The sequence below is a fragment of the Elaeis guineensis genome, chromosome 1, assembly GCF_000442705.2.
Source record: "Elaeis guineensis isolate ETL-2024a chromosome 1, EG11, whole genome shotgun sequence".
Classification (NCBI taxonomy): domain Eukaryota; kingdom Viridiplantae; phylum Streptophyta; class Magnoliopsida; order Arecales; family Arecaceae; genus Elaeis; species Elaeis guineensis.
The window spans coordinates 47,531,553-47,553,169 of record NC_025993.2 but is presented as its reverse complement, the minus strand read 5'-3'; the positions used below and the strand labels follow the sequence as shown (position 1 = coordinate 47,553,169).

At 39.4% G+C, this 21,617-nt stretch overlaps 1 protein-coding gene across 2 annotated transcripts in view; it reads right to left on the bottom strand.

Moving 5' to 3' along the window:
• Positions 1-12,205, bottom strand: part of LOC105035390 (uncharacterized) — a 41,264-nt gene extending 29,059 nt beyond the window's left edge. For both annotated transcript variants that reach the window (XM_010910937.4, XM_010910938.4), the window contains exons 1-4: positions 11,814-12,205; positions 11,109-11,201; positions 397-630; positions 137-239 (exon numbers count right to left, since the gene is read on the bottom strand). In XM_010910937.4, coding sequence (XP_010909239.1) covers positions 137-239; positions 397-630; positions 11,109-11,201; positions 11,814-12,127 — 744 coding nt within the window. In that variant the 5' untranslated portion in view covers positions 12,128-12,205. The remainder of the gene's footprint in view (positions 1-136; positions 240-396; positions 631-11,108; positions 11,202-11,813) is intronic.
• Between the last annotated feature and the right edge of the window lie 9,412 nt (positions 12,206-21,617).

Sequence of the window (21,617 nt, the reverse complement as noted above, 5' to 3'; positions counted from 1 at the left end):
ATCATCAAATTCAGCAACCAATTGTAAAATGACACAATAATCAGAATCAGGTCCCGCATGCTATAGGACAGGTAAAACTGAGTTTCTATTTTCGTTTTCCAGTTTGAACTGAGACACAAGTTTAGAGAAACAATACCATATCTGCTGCATCTCTTAATTTTCTGGCTGCCATCACTGGGAGAAATGAATATGGCAGCATAACAGAGCTGCGATTGGTTCGAGCCTTGCACTCCATAAACCTGGATGTTTATCACATCAAGACTAGCGCTTCAATTCAAACAACACCTAGTAAAATTCTGCATTTTTTTCCATTGCAACATCATGAAACAAAAGTTCCACACAAGCTCAGATAGAACAAAGATACATGGACCCTCAAGGGAAACATGATAAATTTACCATGAAAGAGGACTAGCAGTGCGGTTTATTAGCAAGGCATTTGAGTAAAGACTATTTTCTCTGAGATCAACCCTGCTTACTCCATGAACATGGGCCAGCCCCCTCACACCTAACTTCATGCTTGTTGACAGTATCCTGTGCCACATCTTTGAATTGTCCATAATAACTGGTATTGTGTTTGAAATGAGATCCAAGTCATACAAAGAGTCCATCTGACAAGAATTTGCTGCCCATCTATTGAAGATTTGAAAGAACTTCAGATTACAAATTTTAACAAAAAATGTCTGTTTCAACAGGATGAAACACTATATGAAAATCAGTTAAATATACCAAGATGCTTTATGAGCTCCAAAAGTCAGGATAATATAATTTGGTTATCATTGAAAAGCAAATAAGAAAAAGAAAATAACACATAATCGTATAGAACTTTGCCAATTTAATTTAGCTCGAATAAATAAATATGAGATATATGAGATATCTACAAATAAATTGATAGTTATAGTAGTTGATATTGGTTTTGTTCAAATTGCAAGATAATGAACAAATCACAATTAATATCATAGTAACTGAATTGATGAGCCAGCTATAAAGTAAAGCCAAAGAACAAAAAATAGAAAATATAATAACAACCAGGGTTCGCCAAACCATCCCGAACTACTCGATTCGGGATATGCCGAACTGTACTGGTGGCTGACCAAGATGGTTCTGACATTCGAAATGAGAAACTAGCGAAAAGGGAGACGGAAAGAGAGAAAGAGAAAGAGGGGAGGGAGGAGAGGGAAAAGGAGAGAGGGCCTTCAGAGGCCATCGAAAGGCAGCCGAACTCATTGTGTTGCTGCCGAGCTTGGTCGAAGCCAAAGGAGGGCAGGAGGGAAGGAGAGGCAGAGGGAGAGGGAGGATGCTGCCGCAAGCCTCCAAAGGTCTGGCAAGGCCACTACACCCTTGCCAAGGCCGGTGAAGGCCGGAGAAAGGGCGTGTAGGCCAGTGACGGCCGGAGAAAGGGCTACAGCCTCCAAGGTTTGAAGGTGAAGAACGACGACTTCTCGACGAATCCCATCAAAACCCGCAGGATTCCAACCAACATCTCCCTTCCCTACGGTTACATCCTCCCTATGCCGCCATCAGCCCTCCAAGGATCCAATTTCAGCACCCCTTATTTTCTATTCTCCCATATTACTATCATCCTTTGATAGATTCAACCCTTTTAAGATTGTTGAAATTGAAACTTACCTTCATTATTGTAGGACAGTTCTTTGCAACTTCGGATCGAATCCCACGACCTTGGATAACGGAAAGATTTGCCGACAACCACAATCTGATTCAATGTTCGAATCCTCCCTCATCTAGAAGTCTTCATCAGCATGTTGTGAGATCTCTTGCTTCTAAATAGATTTCTGAGTAGATCGTTATTGTAGAGAATTAATTCTTTGTTTCTTTATTAATTAGATCTGAATTCTTTTAATCATGATCTGATGCCCTAATCTTAGACGGTTTCTCAATCGTCTGTGGTCCGAATCTAAGTCTAGGGACAAATCAACATGCATGCACATCAATGATCTTTTTCCGATTTTAGCATAATCATTTTCTTAGTCTTTAATTTGCTGGCTATCTATTAATTGTTAATAAATTTGAATGCTTGCTTCCTCTAGATCTGAATCGTCCCACATCACTCCCTCATCTTGAAGGCTGTCTTCCACTCATCTCCAGATCTGATACACAACTGATGGTAGCCACTCTTCAAGTCAAATTTGGTGAACACCTTGGCCCAGCAAGTTGATCAAGCATGTCGTCCAATCTCGAATTCGAAAATCGATATTTGATGGTGATCCAATTGATGGCTCGACGGTCTATGCACATGCACCACAAACCGTCCTTGGAACTAGCAGAGAAGGTACTGCACACGGACTCATGCTCAGACGGATGTATCATTTGTCCAACAACTCCTAGACCTGCCGTTACAACTCCTTATGTTCAGTTAGACTCATACGGTATGCCGGTTTGTTTGGTAAACTCGCCCCAGGAACAAAATCGATGTGTTGTATGTTCCTTTCTGATAGTAATCTTGCAGGCAAGTCTTTAGGAAATACATCACCAAATTTTTGAAGTATAGAACGTACTAGAGGTGGAATGTCATGCTTAGCTGACTCGCCCTTCTCCATCACCGCCAGCAGGTAGTCAGCCTTCATTGCCTCCTTTAAACAAGTGTGCTTTATCAGAAGGTTAATGCTGGTCTCTACTTTAGGTTTGGGTAAGTCCTCTTCTTTTATCGACGCCAAAGTGATCTTTTGATTATCCTTCCAGAAGGTATAGGTATTCCAACGGCCATCATGAATAACACCACAGTCACACTGCCACGGCCTTTCAAAAAGTAGATAACAAATGTCCATTGCAACAACATCACACCATACCTTGTCATAGTACTTCTGCCCAATAGAGAACGAAACAAGATAGCGACTGTCAACAATCACCTCACTCCTTGTTTGAAATCAAGACTTCTTGTATGGTTGCGGATGCTTTTCAATGGCTAGATTCAATTTTGTAACAGCTTCTTGGAAGATGATGTTTTCACAACTTTCACCATCTATGATGACCTTGCAGACCTTCTCAATGGTGTAACAGGTATGAAAAATATTGGTCCACCTCCAGTCCTCTTTTTCCTCTCTTTTGGGAGCAAGCAAGCTCTTTCAAATAACTAGAGCCGCCCCGCTATTGCCTAGTAAGAAGTCGTCCTCTTCGTTAGCCGTTTCATCATAAACAAGCTCTTGTTCTTCTTCAGATGGTTCTCCTTCTTCAATCAACAATTGTTTCCCAAGACGATCCACGGACTTTTTACAATTGTTCTGCGTGTGTCCAATCTCACCATAATTATAACACCGCAGATTTGATGAACCAGCCGAAATTGGATTTGAGGATCTTGTATTAGCAATACGAACAGAAGGGTTAGTAGTATTGCATTGCATATCACCCTGATTTCTCGTTGCTAGATTGCTTCATTGGGACGGATCAGATCTGGGTATAGGTCTGCACCGTAGCTGATCCTCAGCCACAACAGCTCGATGATATGCCTCTTTGACTGTCCACATGGTGTGAAGCCTTAGGATGTCTTGGATCTGCTATCGTAGACCTCCAAGGTATCGCACAACCATCTGCTCCTCGCTCTCTGCCAGATCATTCCTAGCCACGAGTTGGTAAAACTCTTTCGTGTAATCATCCACGGATCTAGAACCTTGTCGCAGGTTCTGTAAATGCTGGTACAAAGATTGCATATAATTGAAGGGTAAAAACTGTTCTCTTAACGCTTTCTTTATCTTCTCCCAATCCTGGATCTTTGGTTTGCCTCTGCGCTCCCTAGTTTTCTTCAACTGTTGCCACCATGCAGAAGCTCAACCTGTCAATTTTAAGGCAACAAGTTTTATCTTTTTATCATCAGGTACCTCCTTGTATTCGAAGATGCATTCGATCTAATCCGACCAATCAAGGAACACCCCCATTTGTAGACTGTCTGAATATTCAGATAAGTCTACTCTGATAGAGTCGAACCAATGGATTGATCGCTCAAACAATTCTCTGCGACACTCTCATCGGCTTGTGGGAAGACCCCCATGAAAAGGGTTTTTGAAATCTGAAAACTTCCCTTCCAATCTATGATCATCAGGTTCCGCCAGATCTCACATCCCAGGTTTCTAACTGCATAAGACGCGCAGTCAGATCCACCACTTGTCTCAAATTTTCGCACTCCAACATCAGATCCCGTTTCCCTTGCGTGATTTCTTCATGGGCTACTGCTTAATTCACAGGTTGGTTCTTCTTACGACCACCACCCGTTATCTGAACTGCAGGAAAGAATCAACACTCGCAGATCTAAAAGGGCTCTGATACCAACTGATGCAGCCTATAGCACGGCGATCGTTGGAAAAGAATGATGGAAGACGCATGAAACAAAGAAAGACAGTGAAAAGAAGAAGAAACTCTCTTCTTACTAGTTTTGATTCAATAATCTCTGTTGGTGCAGAATTCCGCCAAAGCCGGAGTTGCTGGAGTCGAGATGACCGTGGCCGCCGTCGGGACCTGCAAGGGAAGTCTAAACCGGAGTTGGGGATGCTCCGATAAGACCCTCTGACGCTCAAGTCAGTACTCTGCTTCAACAGAAATGGAGTGCTCGAGTAAAAATTTTAGCAGAGTTTTGAGATAGAGTTTTTTGAGCTTAGAGAAGAACGTATCTGGGATCCCTTTTTATAGACGGAGTGTGTAATTAATTGACAGCGACGTTTGTAACCGCCTAGTAGTGGGCTGTTCAGAGCCGCCCGGAGTTTGTTACGGAGAGTAGTGGCGTCAGGGGTCGTTCAGGGCCACGTGAAGTTTATTACGGAGAGTAGAGTGGTGTCCATTGTCGCGACTTGCCAGAGAATAGTGAAGCCTCACGGAATTCGTTGCAGAGAGTGGAGCAGGGTAGTGGCCGTTGTCGTGACTTGCCAGGGAGTAATGGAGCCACGCGAAATTCGTTACAGAGAGTGGAGCAGGGTAGTGGCCATTGTCGTGACTTGCCAGAGAGTTCGGATCTGTTGGCTGGAGCTCGGCTGGGACATCTGATGGAGCGGAATGGCTCTCTATCCCGTCGATCTGGGAGAAGCTCGGATATCTCCGAAGCTGCTGACGAGTCTACTGTTGTCGGATACCTTAGGCGCTGATACTACAGGTGGGAGTCATCTGCTGTAGAAGCTCGAATGGAGACTTTCCATTAGTGAAGCCCGGTAGGAGTCCGATTACTAGAGAAGTCCGTCTGGGATTCGCCTGATGTGGAAGCTCGTCTGAAGATGATCCGCCGGAGAAGTTCGGTTTCATGAAGAATCTAGCGGAGGGTCGACCAGCGATGGACTTCGGATGGCGCTGGGGAGGTTCGACAAACGTCGGAGGTGATCGGTCGTTGTAAGAATCCAGCTGCCGAAGTTCATCCATCGTAGAAGCTCGTCCAATATCCATCCGCTATGGAAGTTCGGTCGAGGTCTGGTTCTTGCAGAAGACTGAAAGGAGACCGCTTATTGTAGAAGCTCGATCGAAGATCGGTTGTCGTGGGAGCTCGACGTAGCGATCTGGCCGGTGGGTCCTGTCCCGCTGTAGAAGCTAGTCTGGGATCCGGCTACGAAGAAGCTCGGCTGAAGTCTACCTGTAATGGAAGTTCGGAAGAGACGTGTTTACAGTAGGGGTTCAAATGGAATTTGCATACAGTAGAGATCCGGAGTAGACCGCTCGTAGTAGAAGTTCGGCTCTCACAGGAGCCCGGTTAGAATCCTGAAGGCAGTCGACCACCGTAGAAACTCGGACGGAGTCCGATTACTGTAGAAACCTCGTTGTCGAAGAAGCTCGGATATTGACGAAGTCCGGAAGGAGTTCGGAGAACAGTTGAGCACCATAGAAGGTCGGCTGACAGTGAGGCCTAGAGAGCCTTTGGAGCGGCACGGTAGACAGATGGAGAAGCTCATTGTCGGAGAAGTCCGAAAGCTCGGACGGTCGGGGGGGGTCAGAGAGACACCACACAAGATCGGAAGCCGGAGAAGCCCTAGAAGGGTCGGTCTTTTACAAACTTCGGTCGGGGGATATTTTATACCCAATAATCTCCAAAATAAAACTGATTATAATAATAGCCAAGGGCCTTATATATAGTGTAAAAGTCCTAACTCAACTAAAAAAAGGAATTTGAAAGAAAATAAGATACTAAACAAATCAAAACACAGACTCCATATCGGACTAGGACTCTTGTGCGCTCCCGTAGACTTATCAGATGATTGAATTAGGCTTCAAAATTCGCAGTGGCGGCAAAGCGTCAGTCTTGTAGAGCTTGAAAAGAGCTTTCCGAAATGGGATCAACTGAGGTATTCTGACATCAGATGACAAAGTTATAATCTTTTTACTGAGACTGTGTCAAAACTCTGCAGAAATCAGTGGTACCTTAGATATACCTCGGATACTTCAGTATATACCTCGAATAGCTCAGTGTATACCTCAAATACCTCAGTGTATACCTCAAATAGCTCAATGTATACCCCGGATGCACCATGAATACCTCGAATTAGTCAATATCCTGGCACATATAATGGTTGTCAAGTCGAATCGCACCCTTTCGAGTCCTATCCCTTAGATCCAAGTATCTGATGGCTATGACGTCTGCGTCAAATAATGTGTGATCTTCTCTCTGTTTTTCCATCTTTAGTTAGATTTAGAAGAGATTGACAAATAACACTTTTTGCAAGTCCTCGTCATAAGGAGTATGTACCTTTTAAATATAAAGGTAAGGCAAGACTAGCTATCATGTAAGCATATTTGGATTTAGCACAATGTTGTCTTTGACATTTGGCTTGACTATTTGTCATCTCCTCTCCATTTGACTTTTCTTCCTCTATTCTTGTACTTGTTCCCCTCTTCCAGCTTATCCTATCTTAAGATACTAGTCATGATATCACTAATTTGCCAAACTAGGATCTAATCTAGAAACAAACACTTCCCAACACCTATATAAGAAAATCTGGAAACTTTAGTTCCACTTGTTATCCACCATGACCCATAATTAAACAATATAGATGTTCTTGCTCTTAAAACAAAAGCTGTAAGTTTTCCGAATCAAGATTTTACATCTAAGCACCAAGTTCCATGTGACACCTTATTGGTACAATAAGGCCTAGTATGGTAAGCTCCTGTACCAACATATGGTAAAGGTGCCAAGTCAAAACATCAACCATAGCATGGGTTAGTATCAAGGTTTTACATCCCAGCAGGAAGGGGGGCGTCCAACTGCCCCATCCCTTTTCGATGAGAAAATGGGATCAGAATAGGGTCGGGACTCTGAAATCCATCCATACAAAGAAAAAAGAAGAAAGAGGAAAGAAAGAAAGGAAGATGAAAATAGAAAAAAGTAAAAGAAAAGAAGAAGAAGAAAAACGAAAGAAGGGAAGAGAGAAGAAAAAGAAAGGAAGGCAAGAAGGAAAAAGGAAAGAAGGAAAGAAGGAAAAAAGAAAAAGAAAAGAGAAAGAAGAAAAAAAAGGAAAAAAAGAAAGAAAGGAAGGAATGACAAAAAGAAAGGAAAAAAAAGGAAAGAAAGAAAAAAAGAAGGGAGAGAGATTGAGGATATCTATCGAGATGCATGATCGGAACGGCTATCGAGATAGGACGGGACAGCGGGACGTTTCATTCCATGGAGATACAGGGACACCACCATCCCACAAGATTTAAAATCTTGGTTAGTATGTTACCATATCAAGCCTCTATATCGTATTGGTCCACTATTCATATAGTAGGATATGCCTGGTATAGATAACCATGGTCCCATATGTAAAACCTTGGTCCAAATCTATCTACAAACAGATTTCAAGACAGCTATCATTAGAGCACCTACAAGTATGGTTATCAATGTGCTGGTATTGGCCACCTAGTCTCGAGTACGACTCAAGCTAAGTACCTCACTCTCCAAGCTTTTCCAAGCCTAAGGCCCAACTTAAACCATTAAAACACACAAAAATATAATACAACTCTTTCTTGAAACCTAGCAGTCTATCATTCCACTGCATCATACATAGTCATCAACACCTAGGAACAACATATATTCAACTATAGAGCAAAGTCTTCTTTCTTGGATGTTGAACTGAGATTTTGGAATAGTGATAAACAAAAAAACCTCAAGCTATGACCGTGGACATCAAGGAACTGTTAAAGCTTATAAAAATGTTGTGACCATAGATCCTTCATCCAATGCTGCATTATAACACCAAGATGGAGATAGCCATTATGTGCTCTAGGTCCAGCGAAGGAGGCTAGGGGTGCTAGAGTGGGCACATGCCTCTTACCGCCATGAAGGCCTAAAAGAGCTACCCTATGTTTACGCATGCACCGGGTAACTCTTATAAAAGCTTCCCACTATCACTAAAAGATCAAATTCTTCTCATTTTCTCATCCTCTAAATGTGCTCGACCTGTTGAACAAACTATCAAACCCCAAGCTATTCCATCATGCCTTCTTAGCCCACTCATGAATCAACCAAAAACTGAGGAAAAAAAAAAGAACAAGGAAAAGTGATGGAACTTACAGTTGTGCAGAATTCTCCAAATCTCATGAAATGTCGTCCTTGCACCACAATATCAGTATCTTATCTCTCTCAAGAATGTGCCCTTTTGGTCATCTTGTCCTCACTTTGAGTCTAATTATGAACCAGGCAGCCATCTGCAAGTCACTAGCATTACCTCTCTCTGTCTCCACCTCTACAACTCAAACAATTGAGACGATGGGTGCTGAACTGCCAGCAGTCTCTCTCTTTAACTGTCTTTCTACCCCTACTTTCTAGCTCTCTCTTAGATGTCCTACGACCATCAAAAATTTGACAAGGGAGAATCTCTTCTTTCCTCCGACTAGATGGACTATTCCTGACTTGAGCTTTAAGATAAGACTCCCTTCCACAGAGCTCCCTCCTCAAAGGTGTAATTAAAATGGATCAATGCTCTATACTCTAGAGAATATTATTATAACTACATGAGACCCCAGTAGATTTGATGCTATAGAGAATAAAATGCATTTCAACACTATCCCTTTCTAAGGTCAATGCATGGCACATAATCAAATTTTATGACTACTTGAGAAATTTCACAGAAGTTAAAAACAAACATTACAAATGGCTTTCATGAGCATATTGCAAGTCTAAAATCTTGATCCCCTTTAAGCAAAATGATTAGGTTTGTGTATATATGTCTGTGCTCAAGTTTTTGGTAACAACCGTAACACTATGACTTGCTTTCCTAGCAGTCTCTTAAATCAGCAGGGTCTCTATCACTAAAAATTACACCAATCAACCTAAGGTCCATCACATGTATATGTGGGTGATGAGTGCTCTGTCACCCACAAACATAGTCTCCTTTTACAAACCATGAACTACTAATATTCAGTTCGAAGCTCCATCATATATATTTGTGGGTGATCAGATACTATATGATTAAAAGAGTAGCCCAATGCACAAGGCTCTTGCCATTGCAGAGTCTAGGGAGAGTCAGATATACACTGCCTTACCCTTGTATCTAGAGCCTGTTTTTGTGTTTTACCACCAACTCACAATGGAGAGACCCTCCTGTTGTGCCAAGGCTCACCCTCGATGAAATGGTATCTAATGGGACTGAAAATTGCATCAATGCTAAGCTAGAAGTACAAAGAGAAGATCTGAAATTTTGAATGATAGAAATTTTTCTTTATGTTGGTCATATTTTTGTTATTTCTAATCTATTATTACCAGAAAAGAAAAGGCATATGGATATGCTCCAGTAAAATAAGAGAAAGAAAATGAGTTAAGGATATGCTTTTCAAGTTTTTCCTAATTGTTGTTTGCTAGAGAGACCCCAGCTTTAAGATGAAGTTTCACAAGACAGTAATAATTCCATAATGGTTACAACAATGATATATTGGCAGAAAAACATAGTGCATGAATTCAAGTGTGCACAAGTAGGTAGGCAACTTGGAAGGATGGTGTTGAAAGAGAACATAATAAGAAAAGATGAAAAGTTGTACTATGGATGATAATAGGGATGTGAGTTTGTATAAAGAAGAAATAATATATTTGGTCATTTGCATGAAGATAATGCCAGGCCTAATAACACAAGGAGTAAAGATCTGACAATACTTTGATGGATATTGTCACAGTTGGAGGAGGAAAGAAAAGAATATCAAATGGAATTTTTAGCAAGTAACATGAATGATGATGATGGACTTATACAATGAATCAATAAAGCTGGAAATATATAATTTTGTTTTGCTTCATTATGTATAAAACAGACATCAAAGATACTTTGCATGATAATAAATCGAAAATTCATAGGGGACAATGACATGGTAGGATATGTAAAAACCAACAATGTCAGGATAGAATATGGTGGTTAGTTCAAGATTATCTTATGATTAACTGAAGTGAAGCAAGGCCAAATAGGTAGAGAAAAGAATATTACAAGAAACAAGGGAAATTAACAAGAACTAGTTTGTTCCAATCTCTCAATTGCGATAATTGAAATAAACAGAATGACAACTGAATGCTTAAAAGCTTGACTATGACAACTGAATGCTTAAAAGCTTGACTCTTGCTTAAAATAGCACATCCCACCTTGTACCAAGCTGGATATATCATAAGACCAACAAGTAATGTGGGCTCCCGTGAACAAAAACTAATATTCTCCATGGCCAATTACCAAAAACATAAAGCAACAGAAAAATGTCAGCACTCAGCACTGACAGCTTGCAGTGATTAAAGCCATACAACTATAGTTCAAACTCTATAGAGATGATCTCAACAAGTTTATAAGCTTGTTCAACTTATCCAATGGTGTAGTCCTTGGCTTCAAATTTATTCACAACATTAGCTTAAATAAGTGAAACGAAATTAAACATATACATAATGCTTGAGATGATTGCACCAAAACAAAGTATCAGGTTCTTCCATCTGATTAATAACCAGAAAAGAATAGGAATGATCATGGTGACTGCAATTAAGGTACTAAAAGGAATTTTATAGAAGCAATTGAGAGATTACTATAAAAGGAAGTAGTAATTTAAGACTCCAGGAGCCAAATCATTAACCAACAGAGAGCACATCTTCTAGAAAATGGATAGCCAACTTGGGTGATCCCAAATGACCCCAAAAAACAGAGTTTATTCAGTATCCATACTTGTACAGGTCAATTAGCTGTGAATACCTGTCCTCTGAACTTTCATTGCTAGAGTGGTGGAGTATCCCCTTCTTATTATGTGTCGGGTTAATGCACATCCTTGAAGGCATCACGAAAACTCTGGAAAAAAGGAAACTATTATCTTATACCATTGCCCAATCTAAACAGATCATCAGATATAGAAGTTTTCAGCACCAGACAATGACATTAAAGTAACTAACATAATAAGCTCAAAGCAATTTGAGATACACTCATCAGTCAAACGGCATTGCCACAGTTGGAAGGAGATCTTCCAATATAAAGCTCAAAACTTGAATTCGATTAAGCAAATTAAGAAAGAAAAAAGGACCAGATTTTAAATGCTGAACGAGCAGAAGCTTTCAGGTAAACCGGAAGAAAAAATTTGCAACGGGAGACAAAGATGTCGTTTTTTCCTAAAGGTACCAAAAAAAAATTGGTTAATGAATTGAAGTAATTAAACAAGAACAGAACAGAATTAGCTCCAGAATATAACAGTAACAAAGAAAATGGCAGAAGAAATCATAAGCAATAAAAAGAAAAAAGTGAATTTGAATTTAGAAAGCAAAAAAGAATTTTTCTCAAAAAAAAGAGGAAAAAGAAAAGCAAAAAAGATGATCAATATGTGTGAGGAAATCAACCGCAAGAACTGACAACCTTAACAATGCCGAAAAACCATCTAACTGTAAGAGTCAAAAACGAAAAAGATTTCACCTTTGAAGGAAGAGGGCCTCTTCGAGGGCGCATCTGAGGCTGGACTCCTGATGTCCCAAGCCGGCGCACGAGTCACAATGCTTCCCGGGGCAGTCGATCCGGCTCCCCCAGTATAAATACTTCCTCTCCAGCCCATTCGTGCTCTCCCTCTCCGCCGCATCCGACGCACCGGGAGAGTAGAAGGAAAGCCCTAAGGTGGGGATCGAGGACGAGAAGAGGACAAAGAAGAGAACAAGGGCTACGGCGCAGATCGCAAGCAGAAGAATGGGGGATCTGGGCCTCTGCTTACTCTTGGGTATCCGATAAATCGCCATGGAGCGGCGAAGAGTAGGGAACAGAGGTGGTCTCGGCTCTACTTTCTTTCACGGGAGGTGGTCTCGAACACATAAGACTCGCGTTCGACAAATAATTAGACATTTTGTTCGAGCTTGGCTCGCTAAGAAAATGAAACGTTCGCATTTGACTCGTGTTCGATTCGTTAAATATGTTTAAAATATTTAAATTAAGTTTAATAACTATTTGTTGGGGGGGCGGGGGGGGGGGGGCGTGGGGAGGGGGGGGCAATTGGACGTACGCCTTTCGATTTATAGTCGATGAATCCGACTCTCAGTCGATGAAACAAATAGAACCTCTAACTATCAATCGATTACACCGACACATAGTCAAAGATTTTCGATCAATTTCTTTTCGAAACCGAATCAACCAGGATACATTAGAATAATCAATCGACGATCAGCTGATGTACCATGTATACCAACATACAATCGGTACGTCAAGATTACCAACATACAATCGGTATATTAAAAATCACCAACACAAAAAACACATAACGGGCAAATACCATGATCATCAGAAGGCCTTAACTATCTGGAATAAGCGGGATCCACGTGTCTAACCGTTACAAAATATTATCAACAAATTATCTATAAAAGGGAGGTAAACGAACAGTTTGAATAAGACACTTCTGGGCTAACACATTGTTACTTTGAATATTCTATGTGCTGTTCACCACTTCTCACTGACTTAAGCATCGGAGGATCTCCGTCAGACACAATTCGGATCTATGGATTTCTTTTGCAGGTTGCTCTTCACTAAAGCTAGGTGCAACAGGGGATTAGCCGCAACAGATTAACGCACCAGGTAGAGGAAGGACTAGTGAAACAAAAAATTATGCCAAAAACAAGAGCTCAAAATAACTCCACTAGCTTCTCCAGGCAATCTTCCCATTGGGAGGACCTCCCTCCTCTACCTCCAATGGCAAAACCCAATTCTTCGTGTCCTGTTATCACTGCGGATGTCCAAATCATTGCTTTAGTGCAGTAAATAAAAATGCTGACGGAGGCGGTGCATAATCTCCAACAGCAACAGATACGGCAACAACAGCAATAAATGGCAGAGGAGCCGGCGGTGCACATAGTGCCATCCAAGCACAATCACCGTGCTCCACGTGAAGGAAGAAACAGGCAGTTCAAAGCATGCATTTTTAAAAAAAAAATTACAATAGAAATAGTAGATTAAATAATTTAATCTCCTACATGTGCTTTAGATCATATCTAAACTACCTTTCTAAAGATCTATGACATGAAAATAATACATAAAATCTGATTTAATAGAAAAGACTGCATCAATCATATCGATGCTCTGAATAAGATCTAACAATTAGATCTGATCAGATGAGTTCAAAACTCATATGTTATCGTGGGTCGATAATCACCACAGCTGATGAATATGGTACGAGATCTTTTCTAATGCCAGACAGCCGCACAGCGCATTCGGCCTCTACAGGTAGTCCACTTGAAGCCCCGAACAGATCTTCCTTCCCGAGAGTGCTAGCTCGCGTAGAAGGCTCTGAATGGCTAATAAAGACACCTTTCTTCAGATCACCCAGACACCTCCGGATCAGAAGATGGAGCTTTTCGAGGAGGAGATGGTGTGAAAGAAAGAAGACAAGACTCTCTTATGTATTTCTCTCATAAAACTAGAGCTATCAAAAATCCTAGACCTGTTAGATGTATGTCCTAGAAGCCAATATGGCTAACATATTGTAATATATCTAGGGCACAAATTTATACTTAATATATTGATATGATCAATAAAAGGGGCAAGTTCTTTTCATTCAAGTGTAATGTGTCTTTGAATCATCCATAGAATTAGTTTCGATAAATATTCTCAAAGTGTTGAGAATTAGAGACATGTATTTAATTTCTAAAGGCTCCCGATCATAGGATCATCATGAGGGCGATGATAGATCCGGATAGACTGACGCACAAATCACTTCCTTCGGGATAGATGGATCTCTAATCTACTGTGTAGAGATACAGGACGATAAGCACGGGTGGTTGTTAGAGAATAATTGGCACTGAACGTGACCATACGAGAGATCACTTATATTTCTATTCAATCGTCAATGATTGTCTCAATGCTGTAGTTGTGTGACTGATCCTTTGACTTGAAATGGTACTGCTACTCATAGTAAGGCTACTGGAGTTTGATTAACATATAAATATGGGTCTCAATGAGTCCTTGTAGTAGATGTTGGCGACAGTTGGTCCACTGTAGAAGTAGAGTGTGCATCAAGATAAGATCTATCGATCTTGATAGAGAGGAGTAGTCCTATAAAATTTGAGAGGCTAAGTCCAAGAGTCTGTGGCCACAGCAGTGTGATTGATGGAAAAGAATTTTCATAGAAGTCACAACTGGACTTGAGCTAATCAATCTATCATATGACTGATGTTGAGGTTTGACGATTTATCTATAACCTGCCATCTAGTCGGGACTCACGATAGAGGGACTAAATTACACATTAACTACACCTAGAGATTTATTTCAGTTCTACTGGGTTGCCACTACATACTTGTTGCTCCTTGAATTGATTTTGATGATTACAAAGTATTTGAGGGGGTTACTAATGATTTTGACTTGAAAAAAGATTTATTATTTTTCAGGAGCAAAATCATAATTTCATCAAGTCCTAACTCGAAAGCCTCAAGAGCAAGAACAGAAGATTTGTGATCTATTGGAGAAAATTTCATAATTTTTGGATGTATATTTTGAAAGAAAATAATATTTATAAAATTAAGTCGACTCCATGAGTCGACTCATGTCAAATGGGACTGAATGGCATGCTATTTTTTGGCTGGCACACCCAATTAAGTCGACCCCATGAGTCGACCCCTGTGCATGAGTCGATCCTATGAGTCGACGCCTGTTGGTGTGCACGTTAAAATTACAGAACGATCATTTTCTGTTCGGTACCACAGAAGTCGACCCCATGAGTCGACTCATGTGTATGAGTCGACCCCTACGATGGAAAAACTCCGTAACGGATAGTTTTTCAGCTCGTTTTGATGTATTTAATGCTCATTTAATGATCTCCAACGGCTCTAAAACAATCCAGATCACTCTCTACCATCATTTGAAGCTATAAAAGGTACTTAAAGGAGGGAATAAAGAAGATTTTTCAAGCATTCATTTCAGTCCTAAGCAAAGAGCTTTCTTGAAGTTAAAAAAGCTTTCATTTCAAGTTCACCAACCCCTCAAGAGCTCATTCAAGTCTTCAACAATCTTGAGGAGAATCAGAAAAGCTACTTCATTGTTGTATAAAGTGTATTTAAAGCTTTATTTGCTCATTAAAGGAGTTACATTTGTATTTTCGTGTGATTAACTGTTATACTTTATTTTTGAGTTGATCTTTAGTTTTAGAAGGGTTTCAAAACATGGAAAGGTTGATCCGAACCCTGAATCGGATTATATTGGATTAGTTTGTACCCGAAAAATAAGTATTCTAGCTTGAGATAGCTAGAGTCGGAGGTACCGACGTTGTAATCTTGTTGAATATGGTTTAGTGGATTTGAATTTTCAAGTAGGAGCTTGGAGAGTGGATGTAGGTGCAAGGTTGACATCGAACTACTATAAATTTTGATTGTTTGTGGTGTGCTTACTTATTTTCTATCTTATTTTCTTTTTCTTCTTGCACTCTTGCATCTAATATCTTCACTTTGCTTAAATCGCTCACTTCAACCAACTTGCCTTTTATTACTTAATCCTTGTGGTTCTAGATAAATTTTAAATTTTTAAAAACTCAATTCACCCCCCCTCTTGGGTTGCATAGCTGGGCAACAAATGATATCAGAGCTCGGTGTTGGAAAAGGTGCAGGGTTTCATGCATGAATTTCAAAATTTCTTTTTGAAATATAACGCAGCGGAACATGTAAATTAAATAATTTAATCTATAAATACATGTAATCAAATTTCTAAACCCTACAATTAGGATCTGTAACATGTCATATTATATTTATAAATCAGAAAATAAAAGATTTGGTATTGATCAAATCAATACCCTAGATCTAAAATATTTTTAGATCTAAAACCTAGATCACATCTAGATAAAAGAAGAGTTTAGATCTCTTACCTTCATGCGGGTCGAAAACTCCACGATTGATTTTTTTTGTTACCTTTGGAACCGCATATACGTCCAGCCTCTACAGGTGATCCACACGAGGCTGCAACAAAATCAGAGGTTCGTCAAACGAAGATTCGCTCGAAGTGCTAGCTTCTTGCAGATCCCTCCGGATGGTTAATCTAAAAATATTCTTCGGATCTCTTGGACATTCCAAGAGATGAAGAATATGAGAAGGAATAAGAGAGAAGTCAAACTTTTTGACCTTCCTAAAATCAAAATTAATATTTAATAGAAAAGGATCCTAAGAGAAGATAGATCTTCTCCTTCAGTACATCAACAATTGATATCCTGAAAACATCTCTATGCTAGGACTTGAGAAGACCTTCTTCTCTTGATATTTTTTTAGTTTTTAGATCTTATGATATCTGATTTTTTTCATAAAAAAGTCTCAAGATTTATGGAGAAGAAAGATTCTAAAAGAAATCTTAAGAAAAGACCTTCTTTTCTTCTTCTTCTTCCATCAGAACATGATCATATCATGTCCAAAATGAGATCACCATGCTCCAACTCTTTGGAGTATGAATTTACCATGTCATCCCTCTTTCTCTTTCAAATTTTTATCATATAAAAAGATATAAAACAAAAAGATATTAATATGAAAGGAAAAAATAATAGGAGAAGACAATCTTCTCTCTTACCTTTCTCTCTACAAGACATCAACCTTTGATCTCTTGATTGAAGACTTTTCTCCAAGAATTTTGGTACCTCAAACCACCCATGTAATCCTTCTTTCTCTCTCATATTTTTATCACATAAAAACATAAAAAACAAAGACGAAAAATATGAAAGAAAACCAATAAGAGAAGACAATCTTCTCTCTTACCTTTCTTCTCTACAAGACATCAACTTTTGATCTCTTGTTAAAGGACTCTCCTCCATGAATTTTGGTATCTAAAACCTCCTAGGTCTTCCTCATTCTCCTCTAGTAATTCTCTCAATTTTTCATAAATTTTTGACTCCTATATCATGGCATATGGGGCGGCCTCTTTTTATATAGCAGACTAGGTCATAAGACCTAGTCTAACAAGGAGTCCTTGGGGCGTCCAACTCTTGGATGCCCCCTATCTCATTTATTTCATGGATAGCATGAAAATAACCACAAAAGGGGCAACAAAAAGGAGGATAAACATGGGGGAAGTTGGCACAAGAGAGGGAGGGAAGAGTCCTTGTGAAGAGAGACTCTTTCAAAAAGAGAAATAGGCTAAACCACTTTCCACAATGAATCAAATTAATTTTCATATTGAATCAGATCAAATCTGATTCAAATCTCTAGAATAAGTGGTGTGAGATTACTTTTCTTAGATGTAAAAATCTTAAAAAAATTATCTGAAATTAATTAGTGGGCGTGGGCTTTGATTTTCTTAAGTGGCACAAGAGAAGATGGAATCCTAGTCTAACTAGGATTCTTATTTAGATTAGGTCAAATACTTTGAACCTAATTTAAATTAAATGCAACCTAATTAATGGTAATTCTAGTCCATCTAGAAGTTTAATTAAATCAAATTAAATTATATTTAATTTAATTTTTAACTTAATTAAGAATTAGGTGCATACAAGTCCTAGTCAAATAGGGACTTATTCTCCCTTGCAACTGGCTTATCCAATAAATCAATTAGACTTAATCCAATTAAATCCAAACTGTTGTCCAGCTATGCAACCCAAGAGGGGGGGTGAATTGGATTTCTAAAAAATTTTAAGCTTAACTTATGTCTTATGAAAAATATTTGACAATAGCTAAATAAATAGAGAGAGTAAAGTTAATTCAAGGCTAATGACTAAATCAAGAATGCAAGAGAATAATGAAGAGTTAAAGAAGAGCAATTAGGCACAACACAAACAAAAGGATTTATAGTGGTTCGGTGCCAACCTTGCACCTACATCCACTCTCCAAGCTCCTACTTGGGAATTCCAATCTACTAATCTTGTATTCAACCCGAATACAAACGTCGGAAACTCTGACTCTAGCTATCCCAAGCTAGTCCACTTGTTTCTCGGGCACAAGCCAATCCTATACACTCCGATTCAAGATTCGGATCAACCTTTCCTTATTTTGGAACCCTTCCAAAATAAAAACAGTAACTCAAACAAAGTATAACAATGAATAGCACAAGTAAGTACAAAGAAAGCTCCTTTAATGAGCGTATGAGACTTTAAATACACTTTACTCAAGAAGAAGAAGATCCTTTTTAATTTTTTCAAGGTGGTTGGAGACTTGAATGTGCACTTGAAGAGTTGGTGAGGATTAAAGGCTTCTTGAATGCTTTGAGTGAGCTCTTACTTAGGGCTGAAAAGTTTGCTTGAAATTCTTTTTTCAAAAACTCTCTTCTTGATTCTGTTTTTTGATTCCCACCTTTTTGTCCCTTTTATAGCTTTAAGAAATGGTGAAAAATATTCTAGACTGAAATAGAGCCGTTAGACCACATTAAATGAGCATTAAAAGTACTTAAAACAGGTTAAAAACTAGCCGTTGCGGAATAATCTCGTCACAGGGGTCGACTCATGCTTGGGGGTCGACTCATGGGTCGATCTCTGTGGAAAAACATCATAAAACAACCAGAAGACAAGGTTCTGTGATTTTTGGCCTAAAAAACAGCAGGGGTCGACTTATAGGTCGACTCATGCCTTGGAGGTCGACTCATGGGTCGACTCACAGGTTGTGCCAAGCCAAAAAATCTGCATGCCAAACAGCTCATTGTGCCATGAGTTGACTCATGGGTCGACTCATGATTTTCAAACATGAATATCTTTCAAAATACAAGTCTAAAAATAATAAAATTTTTATCAATGAATCACAAATCTTTTGTACTATCACTTGATGCTTTCAAATCAGAGTTTTGATAAAATTACGATTTTACTCCTGAAAAGCAATAAGTCTTTTTCAAGCGAAAATCATTAGTATCCCTACAAATACTTTGTAATCATCAAAATCAATCCAAGGAGCAACAATCTCTCCCTTTTTGATGATGATAAAATACTTGAACAAAAGCATATATATGAATCAATGAGCATGAATTTCAAAGGAATGAAATGCATTATAGGTAGTTTGAAGATAAATAGAAAATTTACAACCAACTTAAAAATTACTTATAAATGCATTTGCTTGAAAAGAAGATTGATTCTTTTGGCATGCGATACATGTTCCCATAACAATTTGCCTATTGCTTAATAATTTAAAAATTTGCTTATCTGATTATGTGATTTTGGTATCAGAGCAGAAAATTTATTTTTGTTATCAGAGCAAAGCAGAATTTATCTAAGGATTTTGAAAATTACTCATTTGAAAATATCTCATTTGCTCATTTGCTTGTTTTTCAAGTTGCTTAGCATCTTGAAAATTTATTCATTCTCATTTGATTATTTAATTTGGTACCAGAGCATGTCTAGAAATTAATTTTAAAGTTTGCTCATTTGCTTTTGCTTAAACAATTTACTCATTTTGCTTTTAATTCTTTTATTAATCTGCTTTTGATTCTTTCATCAATTTACTCATTTTGCTTTTAATTCTTTTATTAATCTACTTTTGATTCTTTCATCAATTTGCTTTTGATTCTTTCATTTTGGTATAGCATTTCTCCCCCTTTTTGACATCATCAACAAAAGATTGTTTACTCTCCCTTTTTCTTTGAATATATTTTCTCTTTTTCTTTCTTTTGATGGAAATAATTTTACTAATATTACTTCTTTAGCTTCTTTTACTAACAGTAATTTTACTAGCATTAATGTTTACTCCCCCTGAATACAACAATCATAAAAGAATATACCATTGGATATCATAGATATGAAATAGCAATTCATAGTATTTTAAGCATGCATACAATTGAAAGTGACCCAATTTGAAGGTCATACATTAAAAGTCAAGGAGTAGATATATAATCAAAAAGTGACTGATACCACATAGTGGTTCCAATATAAACACCAAAATATAAAAGTTAATCAGTCAACATCATTACATGGCCCAAAAGATAGATCCTAGAAAGAGACAAAAGACAAGACTAACTACAAGGATCTAGTAGAGCTCATGACTGGATGGATCAGAATCAGATGTATCGGAGATAGGGTGGGGAGATGATGGATCACGACCAAGAACTCGTCCTCTACCCCATCTGTCTCTGCCACGAGTGGAGGTGCTGGCACGAGTAGGTGGGCGAGATGATCCTGAAGGCTGAGAAGCAATAGACTGAACTGCAAGAGAGAGCCTGATGGTGTCAAGAAGGTTCAGAGCTCTCGAAACAGACTGAAACAGTGCTGTGAACTATGTGGATGCATGCTCACTAGAGCCTCTGATCTCTCTCCTCAGGAAATCAAATCTACTCTCCAATACTCCTCTAAGTCTGGCTGCCTCCATAGATAGGTCTGAGACCTCAGTAGTGCACTCCTGTGGCTGTGGATGGGCCAGAGCTAACACTTGCCCCTGTAAGTCAAGTACCCTCCCAATCAGTCTCAAAATGTAACCCTCGAGCTGCTGAATCCGAACTGACTGATCTGAGATCATCTGAAATACAGTGGAGATGTGGGGGATCAAAGTCTGATCAGATGCATCTAATGATGTGGATCCCGGTGCAAAAGCTGAAGTGCCCCACTGTCGAGAAAGCAAGGAAGCCACACGCTGAGAAATCAGCTCAATCTGGTCATCAGCCAATCTGATCTTTGAGGGAAATACTCTGCTGTCCGACTGCTGGACTGGGGTGTGCCTCCTAGTGGACTCTGAAGGGCCAGCCTCTGGATCTAAAACAAACTGGATGTCTGGAGATGCTGCCCTGATGTCATGGAGAGGTGATGAAGGACCTTCTTCCTCAGCTCTGTCCTCAACTCTCTCTTTTGCACCCTTAATCCATCCACCATCAGTCCTAGTGAATCCCATGCGGTGCAAAGTGTGTTGGTTGATGGTGTCAGAGTGAGAAAGCCTAGCAGATGCCTCTCCCTCAAAACTAACTCCAAACCTCCTGAATACCAGGGTGAGGGCCATACCAAAAGACAGACGAGCCTTGGATCTATTCAGTGTTTCTCTCATGGCCTCAATCATTAATGCTGGGAGGTTTAAGGGGGTTTGGGTAATCACATGAAACATAATACAGATGTCTCGGCCTGAAAGGAGGTCATGTCTACCACTTCTTGGGAAGAAAAGCTTTGTTACCAACTGATGTAAAATCCTCATTTCAATGGACAGGATCTTGGCTTCTAGTTTATTCAGGCTTTCCGAGTAGGTTCCTCCTAAAATCACATTAATCCCTTCTTCCTTCACTGGGAGTTCCATGTTTGAATATCCCTCACAGGGCAAATGAAGAATCTCTCCCAAAATAACAGGATCTAAACAGATATCAACACCCTTAACAGTAGATGTT